Source organism: Hydractinia symbiolongicarpus, chromosome 10 (genome assembly GCF_029227915.1).
Source record: "Hydractinia symbiolongicarpus strain clone_291-10 chromosome 10, HSymV2.1, whole genome shotgun sequence".
Taxonomy (NCBI): Eukaryota; Metazoa; Cnidaria; class Hydrozoa; order Anthoathecata; family Hydractiniidae; genus Hydractinia; species Hydractinia symbiolongicarpus.
In genome coordinates, this window is record NC_079884.1 from 22,911,221 (window position 1) to 22,937,392 (window position 26,172).

The 26,172-nt window shown below is 34.2% G+C and overlaps 2 protein-coding genes across 4 annotated transcripts in view; one reads left to right on the forward strand and one right to left on the reverse strand.

The window, feature by feature from the left end:
• LOC130662647 (uncharacterized) overlaps nucleotides 1-8,108 on the forward strand; it is a 44,222-nt gene extending 36,114 nt beyond the window's left edge. For all 3 annotated transcript variants that reach the window (XM_057461547.1, XM_057461546.1, XM_057461545.1), the window contains 7 exons: nucleotides 310-474; nucleotides 1,880-2,157; nucleotides 3,409-3,648; nucleotides 4,148-4,616; nucleotides 4,836-5,164; nucleotides 6,030-6,188; nucleotides 7,337-8,108. In XM_057461547.1, the coding sequence (XP_057317530.1) occupies nucleotides 310-474; nucleotides 1,880-2,157; nucleotides 3,409-3,648; nucleotides 4,148-4,616; nucleotides 4,836-5,164; nucleotides 6,030-6,188; nucleotides 7,337-7,501 (1,805 nt within the window). In that variant the 3' untranslated portion in view covers nucleotides 7,502-8,108. The remainder of the gene's footprint in view (nucleotides 1-309; nucleotides 475-1,879; nucleotides 2,158-3,408; nucleotides 3,649-4,147; nucleotides 4,617-4,835; nucleotides 5,165-6,029; nucleotides 6,189-7,336) is intronic.
• A 585-nt stretch (nucleotides 8,109-8,693) lies between these two features.
• On the reverse strand, nucleotides 8,694-16,760 carry LOC130612977 (coagulation factor XIII A chain-like). Its single transcript, XM_057434305.1, has 12 exons — nucleotides 16,703-16,760; nucleotides 16,519-16,615; nucleotides 16,326-16,420; nucleotides 15,450-15,866; nucleotides 14,940-15,058; nucleotides 14,378-14,741; nucleotides 14,067-14,205; nucleotides 13,628-13,731; nucleotides 11,608-11,778; nucleotides 10,341-11,494; nucleotides 10,183-10,234; nucleotides 8,694-10,066 (listed from the first exon to the last, which is right to left on the reverse strand). The coding sequence occupies exons 1-10, from the start codon at nucleotides 16,758-16,760 to the stop codon at nucleotides 11,118-11,120; spliced, it is 1,941 nt and encodes a 646-aa protein (XP_057290288.1). The 3' UTR covers nucleotides 8,694-10,066; nucleotides 10,183-10,234; nucleotides 10,341-11,117.
• Between the last annotated feature and the right edge of the window lie 9,412 nt (nucleotides 16,761-26,172).

Here is a 26,172-nt window from a genome sequence, read left to right on the forward strand (position 1 = left end):
GAAAGTAGGTAAGTAGGTAAAATAGAATGGGTAATAGTTGCATTGGTTGAAATTCCACTTAGGCAGAAAAACGATAAAAAAGATCTGTAATTTGAATATGATGACGTTAGTAATAACCCGTCAACACACATTTTTTTAAATAAAACTATAAAATTCTAAAATTGTTAGCCGTTACTTTTATTGTGTAAAAAATCTATAGGATCATGTTGTTCATTGGCGGACAGACGAACAGAGTTATCGTATTGTTATATAAAAGCACAAAACGGAGACATTATTAGCGATCATTCTTACTTCAGCTTTTTATTTTAGCTGATATCAATCACAGAACATTAAGAGGGGAGGAACAAACGGCGATTCATTATGCAGCAAAGTTTGACTCACTGGAATGCTTTCAGTTGCTGATTGAACATGGCGCGAGTCCTCTTGTAAGAGATGCACAATATCGCACTCCTTTTTTTCTAGCTGCTGAGAGAGGTAAGGCTATTGTCTATATTTTTTTATGTACTTATAACAATAAGGGATATGTTTGAATCTCATTCTCTCGCATCCGACAATAGTTCCACATACTTACATAGCTACACATAGACACGGTACAATATGTCGTATGCCACAAAAATCTTACAAAAAATTGTATCGTATATTTTGCACTTGAAATGCGAATTCCGCCCCTCCCCCCAACGTTTTTTTTTAATAATTCCTTAACGCTATGCTGCTTGGATATAATACTTACTAAGTATCAATATTTATTAGACACTTCATGCCAAATTTTTAGTTCCTATGCCTTCCGGAGGCTTTGATATTGGTTATAGCTCGAAACTACCCCTAAAATATCTATGAATCACAAATAAAGGGGAAAATATGATAACTCTTTGTTTCGTCAAGAAAAATTATTTTTCATGTTTTGGACACGTGAGTAATCCGATTTCCGATTTTTGGGCAATTTTTGGCAACTTTTTATGCGATCTATGTAAAAACCGGAAGTATGTTAAATAACTTTTATGTAGCTGTCAGAAATTTCCAACACTATGTAAAAATTCGCTCTAGAACTTAAGTAATTAAATTTTAAGCAGATGGTGGCATTTTGAGCAAGTTTCAAGCTTTGGATGACGTCACAGAAAATGTGATGACGCAAGCAATAATTTATTGCCGCCATGTTGTTCCTTTTGTGATGTACTTAAGTGTACCAAGTTGATTCAATTTGAACAAGCCTATGAAAAGTTATTAAGGGGGGGGGGGGGGATCCACCCCCGGCATAATATATTCGAAAAACCCCGGACCGAATAGGGTTAATGCATCACCAATTTGCAAGAAAGGATGTTTGTGACTTTAAAAGCGTAGTTCTAACAGCAGTATATACTTAGATATTTCTGATTTCGTCGTAAGTAAAAACGATTACTTTCAACTGACTACTGTAGTGCGCACATTCCACGAGTTTAACATTTGCGGCTGAACTCACTTCAAACCACAAAAAAGTTAAAACTCAAATGTCCAAAAAAATTGTTGTTTAAGCTTAAAGTTCAAAAAGAAAAATTAAAAAAAAATTAAAAATTATTAAAAACCACATTAATTAAATTCCTTCTGAGGCCAAGTATCAAAAAATTACTCACTTGAAAACCTTTTACATGCTGACAACCAGCCAAACCCAAAACTGTAGTTTTCTTTCTATTTTGCTATTAACATTCCGCTGATGGAAAAGCGAAAATATTACTTTTATTTGTGTTTCTTTCTTTATTTTTGCGCTGATTTCAAAGTAAAATCGAGTTTAAACTCACCTAAAATTATACCTGTAAAACTCACTTAAATCTGTAGTGTGAACTAATCACTCTATTATTAATATCGTATTAATCACAGTATTAATAGTGGTACCTCGTATTTTCAGGCTTGAACAGGATGTGTGCTTATATGTTAAGACTGGAACTACCCACGTGCTCGTACGATAAGACTGGAGTGGGTGTTATTGATCACGTGATCAGAAATCTCTCCACGTCATCGGCTCTGCAAGCTTTAAACCAATACATCGTGGAAGACAAAACCTATCGCATAACGAAATCGTACATAAATTGTTTGGGAAAACACAGGATGGTTTTGTTAAATGTTGCACTTAACAACAGAAAAAACGGCGTAATCCGAAATATTGAAATACCAGGTGCATTGGACGTAAGCCATATCAAATGTTTATGAAGGTGTTTTAAATTATCGCATTAGGTGTTTGCAAAACATAACGTAGATCCAGTTCAAACTTTTAATTAAAAAAATAAATATATAGGAATTTTCGGTTTTATTAAGATTAATACACTTGAGAAAGCAATATTTCATGAAACATAGCCTAGCTTACCTTTGTTTGTTGTTTGTGGTTGTTGTGTTTTGAATTTGTATTCAGAAAGAAAGCAGAGGCGTGTAGATGTTCACAAAGTTCCCGCCTAAATTATTGTAGAACATTGTTAACCAATGAGATAGGGACTTTAAATTTAAAACAAAAGAATTTAATAATCGAACGATTTTAAAGATTGAAATTGATATGAAATTGATCAAGAATAAAAGCAAAACAAAATTGAACGTAAAGATCTATTTCATTAAGATATAAAGGAGAGGCAATCTACGCTGGCACGGCTGCTTAAAAAAAGTTCATAATGCCAGTGTTGATTTTAAAGACCAGACCGACTGGCTTGGTCTGCTTCATAAAAAGTACTCCCTATTATTCAATTTTGGATGTAACAGCTATCATGATAAGTAATAAGTCTTGACGAAAGACAATGTTTTGATATAAATGAAATGTCATAAATGTTTTGGCTGACGAATACAGTTATTCGACGATTTCTCCTAAAGTAGCTACTTTTTGGCAAAATTGTGAGTTAGGTCAAAAGGCAGTCCTAATTTTTTTAAATGAATTACTGTTGGTCATTTTCCAAGAAAAAATTTCTTGGGATATTTACGTCCACATTCAAGGGGAGTCAATATAAAGGAAGAAAAACTCGCAATTGAAAGAAATATCGATGACGAAATAACTAATTATTATTACCATTCTTTACCCAGGATGGCCTCTTTCGTTCCTAATGAACAGTTACAAATAAGGGTCCTAGTGAAAGGAGTTCTAGTGCATTTGAAGCTCGCATTTGAGCTACGGAAGCTGTGCAAGCAAACAGACGCTAAGCTAGACAACCCCTTAAGATTTTCATCCTATTCTCATACAGAACGTTTTAGTCTCTGGCAAGACTTGGCTGGGGTTTAAAACCAATACCTTCTGCATATGAGGCAAACGCCATACAAAAGGCCGCCAGTAAACAAAAAAATTAATGGGGTGTTTATCAAATTTTAATATTTACATAAGCATTTGTTCAATAAAGGTGGTTTCTTTATTACGGCCGATTTGGCATTTGCGATAATGTTTTTTGAAATTCTTTTTTCCAGATTATCGTGGAAAGACAAGACCTTGAGCTTATCACGCATCCAATTATACTAGAGTTGCTTTCATTGAAAAGAAAAACATTTGGCTTAAGATACAATATTTTAAACATTTTGTTTTACGCAATGTTTACGTTGCTATGGACGATCAATTTAATGTGCAAGGAAGAAAGCCGATCAAATATAAATGCCATCATTGTAATGACTGTATTTGGACAAATCCTAACGTTCTTATTTACATATAAGGTAATTTTGTTGTTTTTATAACATTTCTATCTTTTAATACAAACTGCGTAGTACGGTTGTCCTGTATGTCACTGATACTTGTATAGGTCTATGTAGGAGCCTCTCATGGTGCCTTTTTCTGTGATCCTCTCAATTTCATCCAAAACAATTAAACCCTATTCAGGCTCCCACCCCTTCAAAAGTCCTAAATATATGTCGTATTGCCACAAAACGTGGCACAAATGTTTGTTAGTACATTGCAGGACAATTGGGGTAAAAACATGTTTGGATGACGTCATATATTTTCGAAACCTAAAAATAGACCAATAAAACGGCGGAAGTAGAACTTTTTAGATGCATAAAATTAGTTGATAAAGTAAGACTTTGGAAATGTTGATAATGATATTTATGAAACAAATTGACAGTTTTTTTGACAGTCTTTGTTAACTTATCATCCCTCCTCATAAAAACACATGAAATAATAAGGATATCGCCTGATGATAAGATTTGCATATTTTAGTTATTTTTGGAATTCAAGGGACAAAGAAGATATTTTCACCAAATACGAAGAAATAGGTTGGATTATATTACATCTGATCGCAAATTTTGTCATCCACGTTGGGTGATGGAACAAGTGTTATTAGATAAAAACGAACACACAGCCAATCTGATGACAGCCAATTTTTGGTCTGTGTGGAACATCGTGGAAGCTCTGTGTTTGTTAATGTCCACAGTCGAGACAATCATGACTACATTTTGGGCTGTAGGGGATGAGTTGAACTTGTATTTTTATTACTACTCTGGTATCTTTGTAACCATGTTATGGCTACGGTTAAACAAATCACTGCGGCTAATACAATCACTGGGTCCATTTATTGCCATGTTTGGAGCCTGTGTCGTTGCTACTGCAAGATTTGCGTTTTTGTTCTTTGAGTTTTTCATCCCGTTTTCAGCAGCATTTTGGGTTTTATTTTCTGGACCACGTAAAGGTGAGTCCTTTGATAACAAATGTCTTAAGAAAATATCAATAAAGTCTGCTGACTAGCGGTATATAAAGATTAAAAAAATTTTCATTTTGTGAAGGTTTTTTGCGTATTTGAATACTGGCCTGGTTGGCTTTTAAACCGTAACGTTGTCGAAAATAATAATAATAATGTCCCCTAAAAGAATAGAGCTGTTAAATGTTTTTGTGTGTTTTTGTATTTTAGGCATAACGGTTGGAGAATATAAAACATTTAACAACATGCTTTATCAGTTATTTTTACTCACGATCGTAGGCGATTATGATTATGACACCTTAAGGGAAGTTGATAAAGTCTTCTCGCAAATTTTGGTTGGTTTATATTTCGTGTTAGTTAGCGTAATAAGTTTAAATTTATACATCGCGTTGTTGTCTGAAGCAGTAGCCAGGGTGAACCAGACTGCAGCAGCAACAGCATTTTTGAAAGAGGCGGAGGAGATTGTAAACATAGAGAGGATCTTTCCGTACTTGAAATCAGAGTTTGAGAGATATGCTGACAAATTTTACGCACCTAGGGTAAGTAAAAAAGCTACATTTTCCATTTCCTATTCTCCCCTTTTTACCTGGATCTGTTATTATTTTGTATTTTCTAAAATTGATATTAAAAATATATTTTTACAGAAAGATATAATCTCAATTTTCAACAAAAACCGCAATCGTCTGACTTTCTAAGGAGATTTTTACAGTAAAAATCTCCTTAGAAACTCAGACGACTTGAGCTAAAATAAAGAAATATTTAATAATTTATCAATGTTATTTATTATCTACTGATTCCAAGAATAAAGCCAACCCTTACAACGAGTGTATTTGCTTACTAACACTTGAAAGCAAAAGCAGAATTTAATAGACTAGTCGGTGACCCGTGGAAAAATTCACAGCTTTGGCCGTTTTTTTTTTTATACCGCATTGCATGCCTTTCTCTACTTGCGGTACCATTTTGTGTGACAGACAGATGGACATATACGGTGTTATAATATAGAATAGTCGTTAACCCGTGAAAAAAATCCACGGGGTCGCCCGTCCTTTATATATCACATTTCGTGTTTCCATTACGGGATGCGGTAACCCTTTTGAACACACACACACACAATACGGCTATTATTGAAGAGACTAGTCGTTAGTCCGTGGAAAAATCCACGGGGTCGCCCGTCTTTTAAATTTACCCCGTCGCAACAAAGTGGACAAAAATATATCGCATTTGGTATTGGTGCCCTTTAAAAAATTTCGTGTTTCACACAGACAAAATACGGCTATTATTATAGAGACTAGTCGTTAACCCGTGGAAGAACTGTCCTTTATATATCGCATTTTTGTGTTTCCGTAACAGTACGAAAATAATTTTCATAATGAAAATAACTGCCACACATTTTGTACTCTTCAGATAAATAGACTGACAAGAAAATCAAGCGACGTTGAATTTAACGCAAGGGAAATAATTTCAGATCTAAAGCGATCCATTAACGATATGCAGGAGGAAATGAATCAAGCTATCGAAGAGATGAGTGATATCAAGAAAAATATGGAGGATTTTGAAGAACCAGTATGTAGCCTTTATATCTCATAATTTACATCAAAAAACTAATTCTGCAGTTACCTTTGGCTGCAAGTTGTAAGGCGTAAAATTAATGTATTTTTTAAAGCTTGTTGGTTCAATCCAGCGGGAACACATATTATTAATTTGTCAATTTTATTTAAAAAGCGTGAAGAAAATAGACAACAGTAGAAAATAGACAGAGGCATTTAAAGTATCTTTGATTCCTTTGTTAGATTTGTTTTCGACAATGATAGATAACAAAAAATGAGAATAAGTTCTCCTCTATTAAAATCTAACTCATCTGTTTGTGTTCATACTTGTGAAAGAATAAAGAGCGCGGTTTTTGTGGAATTTACCATTCATATTCGTTTTCTCGAACCATTTTTTGACCCCCTTAAGTTAATTTCTTCGGATAACTCGAACTTTTTAGTGTCTAAGTAGAAAATAAATGTTCAAAAAATGAATACTGGTATGTATGTAGCCAGAAATTTCGAAAAAGCTGTTTTTAAATGGTTTTCTTTGCATAGAAGCCAAAATGTTCCTTACTTACTATAGGTAAATTTTATAGAGAGTAAAGAAAAAACTGGCCTTAACTCGAACTAATATCTCTAGTGTCTATGTTCGAATTAACAAGAGCTTCGCTTAAATGAACATTTGTTAAGTCGAACTGTTTTCTCTGGTCCCTTGGAGGTTCGAGTTACCGGGAGTTACCGGGAGTAGTAGAGTTTTCCGACCGAAATATTAGTCGTGGAATCAGCCCTAATAGTTAAAAAATTACGCTTACAAAGTGTGCAGATGTTAATACCTGTAAGTGTACACAAGCTTTACGTCACAAGTACAAGAACAGGTTGTGTTGACGTTATAACCCTAATGCCATCTGATACACTTCTTCTGCAACTGCTAGCTTAAGAAAGAATCAGCGTCATAAACTCTATATTACTGACAACTTTCTTCTTTACATTAAAACTACCGACTTTACTTGGGGAATTTTCGTTTTAAGAACTCGTTCTAGAAGCTCCAAAGAAAGGCAAAATACCAGATTAAGGTAATTGAAACAAGAATTTGGATGGGATAGAGAATTTGCGAAGCAGAAAACACAATGGATGGAAAGTTATGTAGCATTTTTATGTTCATTGGGTTGGTTTTAATTTTAGGTGAAACAGTTTAAACAGCAATATACGGAAGAAAGCATCAACGAAATATTTCATTCCTTAGATGAAGTTTCGAAATTCCAAACGTCTCAAGTAAATAAGCTTCATCGAACAACTCGAAAAAAAATCGCCAGCTTTATCAGTCGAAACAGTGGGTGGGAACCATAATGGTGGAATGTCATCCATAATCTTCTTCTTGAAAAAAAGGTGTATCGTGACCAGTTATTTTTTTTAGCTTATTGACAAATAGTTGTAGAAATTGGGCTTATATAGCATGTACCACAAGATCAGAGAATCGGAACACGCATTTAGGATTTCCGATATTCACCAAGTCAAATTCAATTGCAACTTGTGTAAGCCGGTTTTTTATCATGATTGAAGTTATAATTTAAGGGATGAAAATTTTAGGAGGTGATAAGAATTTGGATATTTGTCACCTACCCTCCCCCCTGTCCAGAGTTAGAGTCATATAGCTAGAGTCAGGGTTAGGGTTAATTCTTTTTTATTTTTTTATTTTTATTTTTTTGAGGGGGGGGGGAGGGGGCTGAATTTGTTAGGCTAATAATGTAAAGTTTTACAAGTACATCTTATTTTCCCAAAAAATTCAAAAAATATTTATGGTATGCTCCATATGTGTTATAAAGAGGATAAATTAGGGTACCCAACGTAACCAAACAAGAACCGTCTAGCGGCTTAAATTTCAAAACACAATGATTTGAAATTATTTTTTTCGCCATAGTAGGATTAGTATATAAAAAAAGAACATATAAAATTTACAATAAAATACACGAAGCTTTTCGTAAATAAAAGGTTTACATCTTCAGGTAAGTAAGATTATTTACCTGAAGATGTAAACCTTTTATTTACGAAAAGCTTCGTGTATTTTATTGTAAATTTTATATGTTATTTTTTATATACTAATGATTTGTTGACCGAAGAAAAGGGATCTTTTTTTCTAAGGATAATGAAATCACATAAGAATAAGATACTAAATTGTATTTTTACTTGGTTTCTAAATAAAAATACTTGTGTGTTCGTTCGGCATATTAATGGTAGCCAGCAAAATATCCTAGTTAGTCAATCTCGTTTCCAGAGCTTCCTTTTTTGTTTTTGCTGGCGAAAAAGAAATAGAAAGCGTAAAAAAGCTCTGAGAACGAGATTGGCCAGTTAGTTGGACATACAGGGAATTGGCATTTATTGTTGAAATTATAAAATACAGTATAGAGTGGACTTTTATTATTTTATTGTGAAAATTTTCATAAATAATCTAACGAATACAGTAACAATAAAAATAGAAATTACCCTATAGATACATCGCCAGCTCCTTAAGTGTTAAAATTGTAAAGAATTACTTTTCTTTGTGATTTTATAATTTTTTTAACTTTGTAATTAATTATTCCTATTTAATAAATATTAGAAAAAAAATAAATAGCAAAAATGATGTAACCCTAAGCATGTATAGGGAAATTTATTTAGAATAAGCCCCAGACGTTTTGCAATGACCACTTTTCTTTTCTCATCAACTATTACTTTCATTTCTCGTACTAATCGAGGCTGAAAGTTTTTTTGAAGATTGCTCTTATATAAACCACTACATAAAAATGCACTATGTAGCCTAAATGCTCTTAGCATGTTTCATATTTTCAACCAACGAATGCCTTGTGTTCTTTTTGGACTATTTTTTATAGATAAAAACGTTATAATCTTTAATTTCGTGAATCGTGAACGCATAATCTTGCGCCCCACCTCGTTAGAAGACAAGAAAGCCGGAAGTGTAGCTACGGGGTTTTTTCTTGGAGGGGCGAGATTCTATATTACGGACTTTTTTTGTATTAAGTAGCTCAGAATGTTTCCTTATGGCTGGGACTTTATCAACAAACAATTTTGAAAATTAGCTAAAATGCTTTTCTAATATAAGGATACACCACAAAATTGCATTATTAAATAACGCATAAAACAATATTTAGCTATTAGTACACTTTTTTGTGTTTAACTTTTTTTTACTCTCCCCCCTCCCTGCATGTTATTAATAACGCCCGTTGAAATATTTATTTAAGCATTATACTAAATTTTGACTAGTAAAGAGGAAGCTGTCGTCATCGTCGGCGTTATTGGCGTAATCGTTGTTGTTGTCGTCGTCGTTGTCGTCGTTGTTGTCAGTCGTCGTCGTTGTTATTGTCGTTGTTGTTGTCGTCGTTGTTGCTGTTGTCGTCGTCTTTTATGTTGTCGTCGTTGTCGTTGTTGTTGTTGTCGTCGTCGTTGTTGTTGTTGTTGCTTCATTAAAATGCATAGCCTTGCAAAATTCTCAGTGTTTTTATTTGTTGTATCCTTTTATAAAAAAACTTTCCTTTCTTATATCGTTAATCCATATAAAAACGTGTAAATAAAATAGCCAAATCTTATTGCTTAACCTATGATATAATATAAATATATATAATATAAATTGAAATTAACTTAAATATATATATAAATAAGATATGAAAAATATAAAAAATGAATATATAAATATATAATAAATATGTGAATTATAAAATGGACTTTCCGTTAAAACCTTGAAGTACTTAAAACGAAATATGCTTATAATAAGTATGTAAATATTTGATGTATATATTATATACCTCATTAGAATATAATATAAAGTTATTACGCTCTGATTTCAAGATAAGTTGAACCTCTGAAACCACCCAACTGTTTCGAAGTGAATGTTGCGATCAAATCTTTTCGGCCTTCGTACTGTAACAAAAAGGCAACACCTTGTAGCTATCAATACATAATTTTGCACAAGAAAGGGGGTTCAGAATTGACAAAGAAGCAGGTAAAAATAGAGGGAGAACTGGAATTATCCGTACCTCTGGCGTCAACTGAACTGGCATCTGTAAATATCCGTTTGCAGGGACGTCCCTATAACAACCGAACGAGATAGTAACCATTTTTCTTTGTTTAACACAACACAAAGGAAATCTCCTTAGATGCAACCTGTTATGAAGAGAAAATATAGTTTACTCACCGTTGAGGGAGTGTCAATCTACCTTCCATTAGATTACCATCCAATCTCAGGATACAATCTGTTAACGCGACATTTAGAGGGTTCTGTATACGAACAGAGAATCTCATTTCAGTTCCCTTGCTCCAGTAGCTTGGGAAATGTTCAAACACCAATGCTGGACGACCAAGCATGACTACTGCTTCTGTTACGTAAATCTGTCCCGTTTCTACGCATGTGCAGAATACGTGGAATCTCAATCGCGGTGCTTGATGTAAGAATCGCAGATACTGAGAAGCGGGAAAAAGTGCCGTGTGATAAACCACTATAAAAATTATACAACGATCAACGTGTATGCTAAGAGGCAATGCAATGTATATGGTAGAGCAGGGAGGAGGGAGTACTAACAAGGGTAAAGTGGTCGTAGCAAGGGTGGTTGTAGCAAAGGTGGTCGTAGCAAAGGTGGTCGTAGCAAGGGTGGTCGTAGCAAAGGCGGTCGTAGCAAGGCTGGTCGTGGCAAGGGTCGTGGCATAGGTCGTAGCAGAGGTCGTAGTAAGTATCGGTGTATTAAGAATCGTATCAAGGTTAAGGGGGATGGGGGAAGGTTTATGTACAAAAACCATAACCAGTTGATAATTTTACCCAATAATTTTTTTTTCATCTCATTGCTTTGAATATCGAGTATAGATGAATTTTTCGGACTAAATTTTTTACTATTTAGGTTTATGTACGTAAGCTTACGAATGTATTCTAAGTGAACACGCATCTATTTATATAAAGTCATCAAATTTAATTTCTTTTTTACAAAAAGCAAATCTCACCTCCCTTTCGATTAACTTTAACATCAGATTTTTTGACAGCAATTTTATCCAGTGACATTCCATTGTACATCACAATATGGCCACCAATCATCACCTTTGTACTCAGGTCTCTTGCAGCTGTATTCCTAATACTTAACCTTAGTTTGATATCGCTGCCCACTGAAACATGAGGTTCAGTGGTCAAACTGAAATCTAAATCATTTGATGTGTCTTTTATTATTTTATTATTCGACAAATGAAGAGCACGTTTGACCGTTGCTAACTCAAGCGCAGAACCTTCTGGGTATTTATATTCTTCTGAAATGTCGACGCGATTAAATGTGTTTGGCCCAATAGCTTTTGTACTAATGTTTTGTCCTATTGAAGAAAACGTTTAAACTGTACATATGTGCAGCGAAAAAATTAAAACCAAACTTAATACACGCAACATTTCAACTTTAAAATCCAAACGCGTTTCACCAATTAAATACCTATTAGCTTCCTGTCCACTCGAACAGGTCGGAACTCATCGTCGGCATCAATTTTGCCCCAATAAACTGTGTCAGCATTCACTTCAGCGAAGACAAAACGAACATCATACTTCATGTTCACGTTTCCTTCTTTGACTGCTCTTAATGGAGCTGGACCAAGCTGGAAAATACCTGAAGTTTAATTAAAAGATGCTTTAATGTTGCATTTCACTGTAAATGTTTGATGCTTACTTGCAAGGCTCTGACGTAGCTTTTTATAGAGCAGTAATTACTTTAGGTATATCTTTGTAAATATTTTCTGACCCAACTTAGAACACGGCCCGTCTTAAGACGGGACGGACCATCTTTGGACACGGTGGCCCATCTTTTGACATGCTGCCCTGTCAATTGACGGGCCAGGACCAACTTGCGACACGGCGTTAAAAGATGCTTGCATACTTTAAGACCTTGTATTTAACGTAAACTAACTCCAATAAAGTGAAAAAACTGAACTGCTGCAACTTTTGCCGAGGTATTGTTGTATATGGCTAGCTGAGATTAAATCGAGTTATGTATTTCAAGATTGTTGTGGGTAGCAAAAACAACACTACTTGGAAACTCTTGGTGCAAGACTATATCTGCGAATGCATTTTAAAAAGCAGTTAGAGACTTTTTTGTTGCATGATTGGAGATGTTGTGTGCATAATGACTAGCTAAATAATTATGACTCAGATATCAAAATATAACATTTAGCTCAGTGTAATTTCATATTATATATATTCACAGGTAGCTATAGTATAGCTAAGCCGTTGTTTAAGCTATTTTGCTATGTTTAATTTTCAATATAATCTTTGATGGAATTATTGCAACTTGACCTATTACGGAACTCGAGAGCGAAAATCGTTTTGGCTAGGGGATTCATGTTTGAAATATTTTGTTATATATTCTAGAAACAGAAAGATTATGACTATGATTTAAAGAAATATTATAGGTTATATAATTTATATTTTATGTAATCAGTATCACCAGTTTCGAGCACAGTCCTTAAGCTCCCATTTGAGCTACAGAAATCTTTTTTGAAATTCTTGCCCACCTGGACAACAGACTTATGTGGGGATCAAACCCACAACCACTTGGACATGAGTTGAACGCTGTACCGACTGTGCTACTAATATTTTGTTCAATTTTTAAGGTTAAAAAAAATAATGACATGGTATTTGGACTGCTTATTACTTTAGCTATATTTGTAATAGATTATATTTAGAGAATTCATGATTTATTTTCCTCCGTATGTTTTTGTTTTCTTTTGTCCTCTCCTATAGACACTGCATTTGTCCACAGTTGGATCAGACATGTCTTCGATTTTTTTTATATTTGGAACAGTGTGTTTCCCATCAAGGCTTAACGTCTGGAAGTCTTCAAACTGACTCATGTTGTGGCTGTTTCTAAAAAGTGTCAATAGTGGGATCTGTCCCTTTTTTACTACGATTTTTGAAAACACAAGTGTCCTTTGTCAATAGTTGGGCCTGTCCCAACCTATGACACAGTCTTTTAATGACATGGGAATTGTTTGTCAATAGTTAGGCCTGTCCCATATTACGACACATTTTTCTAAAATTGCAAGAGACCCTTGTGTACAGTTAAGTTTGTCCCATCTGATGGCACGGCTTTTAAAAGCAAGAGATTCCTTCGTCAATAGTTGGGCCTGTACCAACTTGAGACGTGTGTGCATACATTTGTCCAAAGTTGGGCCGGGCCCGTCAATACATGGGCAATCCCGATTGCGAACGCACCGACCCGTCTTTTGACGGGCCGGCCTGTCTAAAAACGGGTCAGTCCTGCGTCCAAAGTTGGGCCGGTGTCCGTAGTTGGACCAGAACAGATACACCAAATGGCAACAATGTGGACCTTTCTTGTCTTCAGAAAGACCAGTTAAGAAACATCATACTATTTGCGTCACTTAATAGCATTCAAATTCGAAAAAGATGTATTAATATGAAATGCTAATTCGAAAAGGCAATATCTTAAAAATTCACTGTACCTTGACTTCTTTCTTGTGGTGTTGCATCAACTGCTTGCCATCCTCCATAGCCTGGTGGAAGATCTGGTCGTTCCATCCACACATCATTCCAACAGTGAAAATTCCTAGAAACAACAGTTTTCTACTTCCTTGTGCCTCTTATATAAAGGTTTTAAGGTATAGTCCGCTGCCAGTAAAGAAAATTCACAAAAACAAAAACAAAAACAAAAAATAGGTAAAAAAAAAATTCTAAATTTCTATTGAACAAATATTTACCAAATAAAACTCTAATCACACCGCCTCTTTTTTTATAATACACTCTGAGCGTATAGTCCTTTTTACGTTGACATTGCTGTTTTGTAGTTCGTGGCAAGGACTGCTTCGTAAAGAGATGATATATTTTTTACATATGTACCTCCATATCACAGATGTGCTAAAGTATGCTATGCTTCAAACCTACCATGTTGAGTCTGTTGAAAGTTTTGAAATATATTCTCCATTTTCGTCATAGTAGCGATCATATGTGCAATTTGCATCAGTGTCGTGCGCAGAATTGAAATTGCTGATGGCTCTTGTTGGAATTCCAATTGCACGAAGTACTATGGTCAGAAATAGTAAAATGCATATATGCTTAGATTATGTAAGAAGCCGAACAGTTTATGCTTGCGTCTACGAAGAAAGACTATTTGCCATAAATCACCTAAGGTCTTAAAATATAAACACTTTCTAACAAAACATCTGTACAAACACGATTTTAAATAATACACTCACACGTAGTTGCGACACCACAGAAGTTCCAGCATTGTCCGTATTTGACAGGTTTGTTTGTTCGCATGTATTGTTCCAACATAGCAGGAGATCCAGTCCACGCCCATGGTTCTACTCCACCAGAATAATCACCGCTCCATCTACCTGCAATTATTCCACCTTCATCATTTGCATTCACCTGAAGAATTTGAGAGTTGATTAATAGGAAATACGTGGTGGCATATATATGTAAAAACACAACAAAAAAAACAGAAGAAACACTCACAAATGCAGATATTCGTCGCGCAATTTCTCTTGCAGAATCTCTTCGCCGAATACTAGTCGTCTTTAATAACTCAAACAAAACTTCCAATGCAACGTTTTCAAACTAAGAAAGAAAAAACATAAAACGAGGTACCCTAAAGTCATTTGTTTTGTTGCCTAATGTTGATGCCGCTAGCAAGGCAAGAATTCCTCGCTAAGGAAAGAACCCCTTCAGTTAACCTGAAAACAATTTATTTTGAAAACAAAAAACAAAAACTGTTGCTAAACGTTGTAACAGATAGAATGTATAGAAATAAATTACCTGTCCAAGGTACCACCTTAATGGTGAGATATGTCCAGAGGAACCCTGAAAGAGAACACCTTGGTCATTTAAGACGTACTCGTCCAAATCAGATGTGTTTGGCATGTATACTTCATCATCTAAAAAGAAAAACGCAAAAAAATAATTTTATTTTATGAGATAACACGAAGGGTAAAACAAAAACTTCTCTTAAGGTGGATTTCCACTCAACAGCATAACACATCAAAACGGAACAAGGAAAATACTTTTATAAATTTGATTGCATATTTACTAATTATATTCTATTCTCTTTTTATTTTTTTCCGTACAATCCACAAAGAAAGTTTATATCAGAATGAATCGGAACAGGAATTTTTATAAACCAATCAGATTCCAGAAGTTGCAATTGTCAGTTTTGATATCCGTTTCAATTCGTTTTTGAGCGGAAATTCTGCACTAAGAGAGCGATTTAACCTGGAGCTGTTTGATATATCAACGTACAAATACCCCCGGAAAAAACGTCCAACTCACCTGTACTCCATGGGTTGAACAGCATAAACAATGGTTCTTCATGTCTATATATAACTTTATCATTCATATTCAAAATTCTCATTTGATATTTACCAATGATGCATGTTGAGGGAATGTTGATTTTCAATTGAATCTTGGTATCATGTGTACCTGTCCGTTTCATTCCCCATCTTTTTCTTTCCAAATACTTCACCATCCGAATTTTGATCAACGTTCGATCAAACTCACGAGGTTTTCTGCCAGTCCATAGTTCGATGTAGAACTTATAATTACTGTTGTCAAATGACGTACTTGGGTAGACATCAAGAATAAAGTCTTGTCCTCGTCTCAGGATTAAAGCTTTTGACTTGTATTGATCGGTGTGGTGTAGTTTTCTGTTATGATGATCTTGTGTGTCCACTCTTGTGATAGTAAAGGCTAAACAATTTTATGTTCAAATTTATAAGAACAAATCTAGAAGAACATGAGTGATACTGCACGTTGCATATTGCTGAAATATTTTTCCCCTACATAATAACACATACAAGAAAGAAGAGATGTTAAAAGTAGAAGAAAATATAAGTGGAAAGTGACTACCAGTAGAAAATTAATTTTCGGGTTTTCCCTGGCAAATATGTGAACACCATGGTTCAAAAAAAACTATGCATAAAAATGAGTTATCAGGCTAATAAAATTAGCTACAAATGTTAAACATTTTGTAAGTTTGTTTGCTTGTAGACTGAATGCCTTTACTCTCTTGTGGAGAATTTAAAGTATTGTTTGTAGAGGAAGTGTGTTGTGTGGATAAAGAGGCGACCTAATCAGACGCACAGGCCTTGTTTTTTATTCTGCTTTCGTTTTGGTAGTGATATTTATACATGATAAAATCAAACCTACCCGATCTGGCGTTAAACTTGCAAAAGTTTCCACGAGTATCAAAAATAGTAAGTGTTTTACATTTTGTTCTGTTCTTATTTTTTTGTGGTGCTAATCTGTCACAAAAAACCTAATTTTGCCTGAACTTAACCTAATAAGGTTGTCTGCTGGTTGAACTATTTCTCAGCATACTGCCTTAATTATGCAATGTTACTGTTTCTCAATCGCAATATGAAAATAATGATCCATGGGATAAACAAAAGATTTTTGATTTTTTGAAGACGAGGATACGTGCTGTAGTTCATTAGGACCTAAAAATTGTCTTGAATAAATAGAACTAGAAATAAAAATATGATCGAATAATCGTTAAGTTACTGAATCAGAAAGCTATGGCAAACTCGCATCAGAATTGGATTGAAGTACATTAACATTGTAAACCTTAAATCCCTTTATCATTTGTTGTTATAAAAACATATGATTGGGATAACAAATATACATACAAAACATGTTTAAGTTCTCCATTCTTCTTGTTTGCTTTAAAGAGAGTTTAAATTATGTTACCTAAAGGTCGACGCGGTCTTGGTCGCCTGTCGTCATATCTGGATAAAAAACTTCCCATCCTTGTACTTGTACCGATGAATGGCGTAGCAATAACAAATTTAAATGCTCGCCTATCGACAAGCGATATCCAAGGCTTGTTAATAATTTAAACGGTTAACCCGAACCCAGACCTCAACTGTCAAATAAAATGACTCTCAGTACTTTTTTGGTCTTGTTTTTTCTTACCTTTGCGTCTTCGGTTATATCGAAATCTTCTATCCCATCTCGCAGTAAAAAGTTCTGTCAAAACGCTTGTGAAAATTAAAAGAAATATATATTTTTCCATACACTTAAATGCCATGTTTTTACGGCGAAGCCAACGAGAGAAAGTATAGAATATTTTCAATGAAATATTAAAACTCAGCTAACCAGGTGGTGCAGATATTACGGCCATTTTTTATGTTTTATGCATCATCAATTAGCATAATTAAGACCTTAAGTTGTAATTAAAAGGAGGAACAGCATAATTAACAAATAAATTAGTGAGGTGTACCTAATTAATTACAAACAGAGATTTATTCTTGGCTACACCATTAGGTTGAGTGAAATTTCTGGCACAAAGTGCACACGAATAGTTGCAATTGTAACTATCCCTGCGCACTTAATGCCAGAAATGCCAGTTGACTGGCTATGATGAAATGAGTTTACTCCGTAAAACTACCAGTCTCCATGGTTTATTTCATCATAGCCAGTTGACTGGCAATGATGAAGTAAACTTTTAAATTATTATCTGTATCAAAACAAAGTCTGATTTTTTTGCAGATGAAAGGATAACAACTGAAATTATTTTAAAAGGAAAAAAATATTGTTTAGGTACTAGGATTTGTATGGGTATGAAAAAAGAAATAAAATATGGACGTATACAGTATTTGGTTATTTCGTGTCAAATCGCTTACATCATTTGTTTTTACAAGTGTTTTGTGCCAAAACTTTATGTCTCCATTACAATGCTTGTATTTTGTTTATAAGCGAGAAATCCATCATGATCAGAGAAAAATCGGGGAAGAAATTTAACAAAAGAGAAACCCTATTTAGGTCCCGAAACAAAGTTCCGTCTCATGGCAGTTTTTGTCAAAATATTACCAAAGCTTAGTGGGGTGGATAAATAAATGACTTATTGTGCTGAATAAATTGTAGTTGTAAGTGTAGTTATTTCATTGACAACTGAGATCTTTAGACTTTGCAATCTATTATTTAGACTTTGTAAGAGTTTATTCTATTTTGCAAACACGAATTTGTGTAATTTACGGACCAGATTTTAAGAGACCAGATACATAAATAATTTTTTTAACATCTTTATCAAAGGGGCATGGTAATCTGCATTAGGATATTAGGATAATATTACAAACTAGTCGTTAGCCCGTGAAAAAATCCACGGGTTCGCCCGTCCTTTTTATACCGCATTGCGTGCGTTTCGCTACTTACGCAGCGAAGCTACCATTTTGCGTGACAGACAGACAGACGTATAGACGGGTATTATAATATCGATATATTGCTTTGATTTCTTTACTATCAGAATTCGCCGAAAATGTCCTAGACTTTTTTTGATCAAAACCAATTTTCTTCCAAAACAGTTTGTACAGTATGTAATGCTCTTGGCTATCCTTATTATTTACACCATTTCGAAAACACCTAGAACTTCAAGAAATAACTCTTACAAAAACATCTCACTTCCAAGCAAATAATACACCCATTGTTATAAAAAGACGTCATTGATCAGTCACGTGACCAAAATACCAATTTTTTTCGTTCAAACTTTTCATATAATATTTACGGAAACTGTTTTGCCCCCCCCCCCCCCCCCCGTACAAGGGTAAAAAAGTCCATAGCTAATAGGGTTTGCTTTTAACCTTCAATTCTTTCTTCTTCATAATTTTTATTTTTATGTTTCTCAGCTTGACGGTGAATATTTGACGACGTTTCTTAACCATGGAAGAAATCTTTTGAAGATTTCAAGATTTTTGCTACAAGCAATGATTGTGAGGAGCTGTATACTTGATTGAGAGAACTTTTCGTGGATAGGAATTTAATTTCGCAAACTGATCGAGTTCAAAACATAGATAATGAAATACTCGACATTTAGGTTCAGGTAGAATTTTTGTATATTTCACTCATTTTTGCCAATCAAGCAATTTCCTGGATAGATGTCAATTACCCAAAATTCGTGATGATTTGACGTTAGATTTTAACAAGAAACAATAATAAAATAGCTCCCCTGTTTTTTTTGTGATGTGAAGACGCACGAAAAGTATCAATAAAAAATAGTAGAATGATTTGAAGAACAGGTCTTATTTGCAACTTTATATCGCGTCAGTGACATACAAATCTTAACTACACGTGTTTTAATGCTTTTATTGAGTATTGCTCACATATCAGGGAATTGGAATTATTTTTGCTTTATCGTTTGAAAACAAGTCTAAGATTAATGCATTATATTGGTAGTATGTACATCTAGTTAACATTAATTCTGTTTAGATTTTTATCTGTATTGTTTAGCTAACTACCTACAATTATATTATGGCTAGAAGTGAAACTCCAAGCTATGTAACAACAGAATTTTGTAATAAGATGCCAATACTTGAGTGAAGCTATCAAAGTTGCCCTCGAGAGCATTATAAACTTTGCGTGTGACAGCCTTACAGTATAAGTGAAATGTAAAAATATGGGAGTTTTAAATGCACTAGAACTTCCTTTCTTAAAGCAATTTTTATAACAGTTACAAATAAAAATTTTAAAGGAGATTTTCCGAAAATAGAGAAATATATGTATAAAAATGTATAATATGTAGGCATTAAGCGAGGGTGTCTGGTCCATATTTCATACCCTTTCAATGCTTTCTCAGCAAGAGACTTATCAATCTACCAAAATCCTTTTCCAAATTTTAGACATAAAAAACTTCGTGATGTATTTTATCTACGTTCTAGTTCCTATAGTCCCTTCTTCCTTAAGTGGTAGAAATTTTAAATGTAGGCCATGAAAAATGTTTGAGCTCACTTGCAGTTTCACAAACTATCTGGGAAAATCAAGTTCATATTTAATAAGATATTATAAAGAAACAAATTTAAGTTCTCGTGAGCTTTTCGCAAGGTCAATAACAAATTTACGGAAAATTGGAGTATTAAAGTATGGTTATGGTCTGATCAAAAAGGATCAACCGCAGTGCTTTTCCAATTAATTAAATCGAATTGTTAATTCTATTGCGCTACTAGACGTAATTAAAAAGTATTTTTAAAACAACCAAACTGCAGCGGCTTGCTTCGTGGGAAAGTAACTTGACAAGATTATAAACATCAACAATAGAGAATTCGAGAACGTGTTTATTAAGTGCTGATCAGTAATCGCTTTATGGTTGACCCTGTTCACCAGATTCTAAATCACATCTAATGTTTCGAAGAACCCCCAATTTGTCATTTGTCTTTCAAGTGGCTTGTCACAAAAGACCGGCGTTGAGGAAATTTATTTGCCAGCATAGCATAAAAACATAAGACTTGCCGACACATGGCGAGATTATATAATAAAATTTTTTTCGCAAACATGTGACTATGGATCAAAGAGCTTGGCCAAGAGTGTTGTAATGCTTAAAAGTAATTGTCCGAAACCACCACTGCAACAAGCTGTTAAGGGTATCAATAATATGTCAACCTTCTTAACAAATTTCATTTTTCAAAAACTGCGATTTCCTTTAGAGGTTATGTAATTCTTATAACGCTAATTTTTTCTGATCCGACGCAAGAGATGACATTTAGAAATGATAAACAGAGTGACGTAACATTAAGTCGATTCATATTTTATGGATTGACAAGTTTGGCATCTACATTTTCCCTATGTATACAATGGATGATGGAAGGGATAAAGCAACCTCGTACCCATGGCTTATTAGATTTTTTATGTTTGGACGTGATTTAAAGTTTGTTCTTGGTTTGACACAGCTTCTTAGTTGAAGAAATGAGTCCCACATCTACTGAGGGGAATTTTTTTGAAAGTTTATGTTTATTTGAAAGGGGTAAATTTTTAGAAAATCTCTTTAAAGGTTAAGGGACATCTAGACTAAACCTAAATATTATGTTTCTTAAAAAAAACAAGTGCATGTAGAGTTTTTAAAATTTTTAATGAAGAAGATGACATTACTATATGGTAATCTATGTAAGATTCACTTTATATTACCTATGTCTTTCATCCTACCTTTCGACAGTTTAATGCTGATATTGTGCTGAACGCCTATTCTGTGTTTCTTATAATATTTCAGGGTATTGATTCATATAATGTCGCTGCTTATAAAACAAGAAAATAACTATATCTCATTCTACAGCAAGTGTCAACCACAAAAGTTGTTTTATAACCTTTAACAGGAAAACAGTTCATATAATTCCACATGTTTAAACAATACAACTTTCCGCTAATTTCCGTTGGATATTAACGACCACCCCGTTTAATATGCAATATCCATTCTTTCAAGCTTTTAATATGATCAGAGAAATAAATATTTTTAATAACAACGTTAAAGCGATTTCTTTTCTACCATTTAAGCTATCCGAAATTATATTATAAATTTATACACGATTAAATTTTACACAAACATTTCTTAATCTACTAAATTTCTATTTGTCCTAACTCTGCGAGCTTCTCCTCTTGTTTTGACTTCTTCTTTTAATGCTTAGCCTTCTCGGTTGATTTCTCACGGATAACGTTCCAACTCTATGTGACAAATCAGCAATTTTCAAAACTTCTCCATCTACCATGACTGTCTGAATATTGACTACATTCAAATTTTTTTCTAACGAATTCCTTCTCTCGAGGTCTTCTTTAGTGGCAAAAAGACCTTCCTTGAATAACTGTTTTGTTAATTCAGCTCCTTGCTGTTGAGTCAAAGAATTCTGTCCACGAATTCGACGTAGCTTTTGTCTTGAACCCGGAGGGGATTTAGAAAGACCAATCACTGGCGCTGTCACAGTCTCGGTTGCCGTCTCTTTTACTAGACTGATTTTCATAGGTCCTGGAACGTCTTGACTGCTATATAAAACATTTTCATTTTTTTCTAAGTCAGCTTGACTGTCTGAAAAAGCTCTACCATGCGGTGAAAAGAACATTCCTCTGTAGTTTTCTTTTAATTTCGACAAGTTTTCATTTCCAAAAGATAACTTGCTATCTTGAAGAGAATAATTAACAGGTTTTTTAGACGGGCATATATCTGACTGTGACTTCTTTATTTTATAATGTTTACCACTAGGTAAAACAGATTCTGAAGTAGTGGGCATGTTTTGGCTTTCATGATTCCGTTCTTGAGTGATTTCATCTTCTCTAATCACAGGTATAACGGTGTACTGGGTGCCATCCTCATCACCAATAAGAGAAGACTTCGTATTATTACTGTGTTTCATTTCAGTACCATTTGGTTTGATGTATTTCAACATAAACTGCTCCTCAGCTATGATCTCATCTTCTTCATCGTTCGAATGGTTCCAGATACTCATCTCGACATGTTCTTGGTAATCTATGGCTAGTTCATTGTCCATTTTCTGGAGTCTGCTTAAAATTCCATAATAATTTAACAGGTCATTTTTCTGTAATACTTCGTCTTTAATTTCATTAAGGTCCATTTTTAAGTCAAACATCAAATCACTATTTCGTATGCGTTCACTTTCGATGTTTTCCAAACTCCATTTTAGCTGACTCATTCCAAACATTTCCTCCACGCTTGCACCGGAATCTTCGTGATAATCGTACACGAGTTCAAGAATTCGTTGAACGTTCACTCGATAATTTTTTTTGTCAGCTTGATATATACCTTTCATCATTTTAACGAGTTTCATTTCTTCTTTATACTTCTTCAACAACTTTCGCTGCGTGTCTTCAATCTTTCGTCTCTCTTTCGCAAGAAGAAATTTATATCCTTCGGTAATTTTGTTTTCATTGTGGTAGGAACACTCTAGATCTTCGAAATCTAACATGTATTCTGCAATATATTCATTTAAAATGTCAAAATCGATTTCAAAGCATTGATATGACATCCCTTTTATTTTTCCGGATAAAGAGTTTGTTTTTAAGTTCATTTCACCATCATCCTCGCTACTGCTCGATAAACTTTCGCTCGTTTGTTTACTGACATTTGGGTGATCGTCACTTTTATTAGAATCAATGCTGTTTGTTTTGCTATAAGGTTTTGAGTTCGAATTTGATATATCGCTTATAATTTTGTCTTTCAACATAACTCGCGCCATTTCCTCGTTATAAACAGATGAAGTATTTATGATGGAATTGCTGACATTTTTTGTTGAATTGAACTCTTTTGAGATTTCCAAAAACGAATCAAATATATCGTCTACGGTTTCGGTATCCTCTTTGATTTTTTGTTCATCATTCGTGTCGTTGTTTGTATTTTCTTCCTTTCCGTTAAATTTTGTTTGTCGGTCGTTTTCGTATTTTGTTTGTCGGTCGTTTTCTTTTAACCACTGCTGCAACAAACCGATATACAACGTAAGAATTCGTTGCTCCTTCTTCTGTTTTCGTAACATATATTTTTGTATTTCGACATGTTTTATCAATCTCTTTAGTTTTGTCTTTGTAAAAACCTCTTCGAATTCTTTTAAAACCATGTTTTGTACAAATTCCACGAATGTTGTCGCAAAACGTTTGACTTAACCTCAAACTTTACAGTTTTTGCCAGCTGTATCAACAATTCTAAAAACAAATATATTTCTAAAAAAGCGTCAGTTCCAACTCGACTAGCTTACGTACAACGACGCGACCATCAAGCATTTTCGTGTGAAAGTTTGTTTTTTTATTTCTTAAAATACATTCAGTGCTTTCCCTTGTATTTAACCAAACAACCATGGCAATTTTTTTACCACATTTCCCTTGACACTATTCAACATCTATTCATCACAAGACAATTAATCGATTACTCATATCTTATTAAAAAATTAGAGCTTTTAATTAGTAAAAACGGCTTGACAATGGGCATTTTTGAAGATATAAATCGATTTTTGATGGCTTACAAAGTATGGTGAACCATTTAGCACGCTGGCTGTCGTGTTTTTTATGACGGCATACCACAATGTCAAAATAAAAGTCTTTAGTTTATTCAACAATAACAAAACAGCTTGCTCCCGTTCAATTTTACTCGCATTGCATTGATGCAATTCACGTGTGTTTAACTTGTACAATGAAATCATAAATCTTTTATAACAAGCTTATTGAGATTGCTATCAAGAGGAAAACAATAAGATTATAACTTCATTGATAATCTCTTATGAATTTACTTTCCGCAAAGCAGAGCTGAATTTCATCACTTTATAAACCACGAAACAATAAGAAGTGTAATATGCTGACAAAGAATGACAAAGAAATAGCAAAACCGTCCCGTTGAAACGCGTTTATTAACTTAATTCCAAAATACCTGAGTTCATAAATCTCATTGTTTGGCTAATTGGTACTTTTTTTTCATCAAGTTTTTTATCTGCCAACATACGAATCAAAACAAGCTCTACGTAGGCAAAAAAAGTTAGCAAGAAACCAAACAAATTATTATAATTAAATGTGTGGGTTAAACTAAGCGTGCTACGTATTACTCAACAAACCACGTGATGTGATTGACCACTGCAATAAAAGAAAAGCTAATAGATTTACCACATGTTTGAAGGTTAATGTTGTCGCGTTAAAAAGTTAACTAATTCTTTTTAACAACTTATTGAGACTTTGATTCCAATTCCACCGTTGGAATTCAACTCTTGTTTTTCTTAATAAAACAAACCTCTTTTCTAGGCCCTTGTTGATGTAATGGTGTAAAAAACCATAGTAGAAGTTCTTATCAACCCTGTTAATGTTATGCGTTGGGACAAATTTTCCAATCCCACGCCAAGTCTCTTGTCTAAAACAAATTCACAATCGTTTGTGATGAAACAAGAGAATTTTTAAACAGTTTTAAATACCCTCGAAAAAGACAAAGAAATATTCACGGTTTATCGAAAGAAGATACTAAATTTCGAAAAGGCGGACGACACCTCTAGCATAGTGTACAGGTTTTCTTGCACCAATGATGTTCGCTTTACTAGAGAGAATACTGTATAAAAACACAGAAGAGAAATGTTTAAATCATTAGAAGAGTAATGAAACATAGGATCTATCGTAAATTTCTTCCTTAATACAGTTCTTGATAGTTTGGCATTTTGATTTCTTTGGACTTTTTCTGCTCAAATAAAATAAAGAGAATTGACTCAGATGGTAAATGTTTTAGAGAACTTTGTATTTATAAAAAAAACTATTGTTTCGACAGTGATCGAAAATAAAAGTCCTTTTTTAAATTAAAATTTCTTCTCAAATATCAAAGTTACACACTATTAAACTTTTTGCAACCTCAGGGGTTCTTCCCTTTTGACATTAAGAGCAGCGACAAGTTAACGGTCAAAGAAGTGCTAGCGACTTTGGCATCAGGCAAAAAACCTGCGTACAAGGTCCGTCCCTAAAAGAAGACAGAATGCCACGTCTTCGTTAACATCCCTTTTTTAATTTTATCCTATCTCCCTCTTTGAAGAAGTTTGTTGCCTTCTCTTGCGCAAAGTTGTAAAAACAGGCTTCTAATCAACCTTGTTCCCAGCGCCTGTTGTAAATTCTATATTGGCACGGCAAGAAAAGATACAAGATGCCCGGGGGACGAGGTTGTCTTCCAATAGCTTAGCTAATAGGATAAAGCATATTCTATCACTTTACCCAACGATCTGTTTTCCTTCTATATCATGCAATGTCAAAACAGGTTCTAACTCTTCCTCAGGCTTAGCATCTTTTGAAGCAACCTCGTTCCCAGGGCATTTTTCCTTGTTGATAAAGTTGATCACGCCGTAATAATGGCTCAGGGACCACAAAAGACGGGGTTGGTTCTGAAGATGTTCTTAATTTTCTTATTTTGTCATTTTATGCACAGGTCAGCATTACTGTGACAAAATATATCGAATTAAAAAAAAGAACATTTAAATTCTTCTTCACAAGTTTTTCCACAAGGCTTTCCTTGAGAAATCTTCATAAATTATAAAACAAGATTACATGGAAGGCCAGAATAAAATTCCTCCCAAGCATAGATTTTCAGGATCCCGTTTAAACGGTACGAAATTTTTCTATGCAAATGGTACCGGCACAGCGGAATATAATTTCTTCCCGGCTAAGAGGGATCATTCAATCGCCCCTTATTCCCAGGGTTAATCAGCCTCTAAATCAAGAAATCGGTATAGGTATCGTAAAGTAGGTTTAAAGATGATACATGGTATAACAGCTCGAG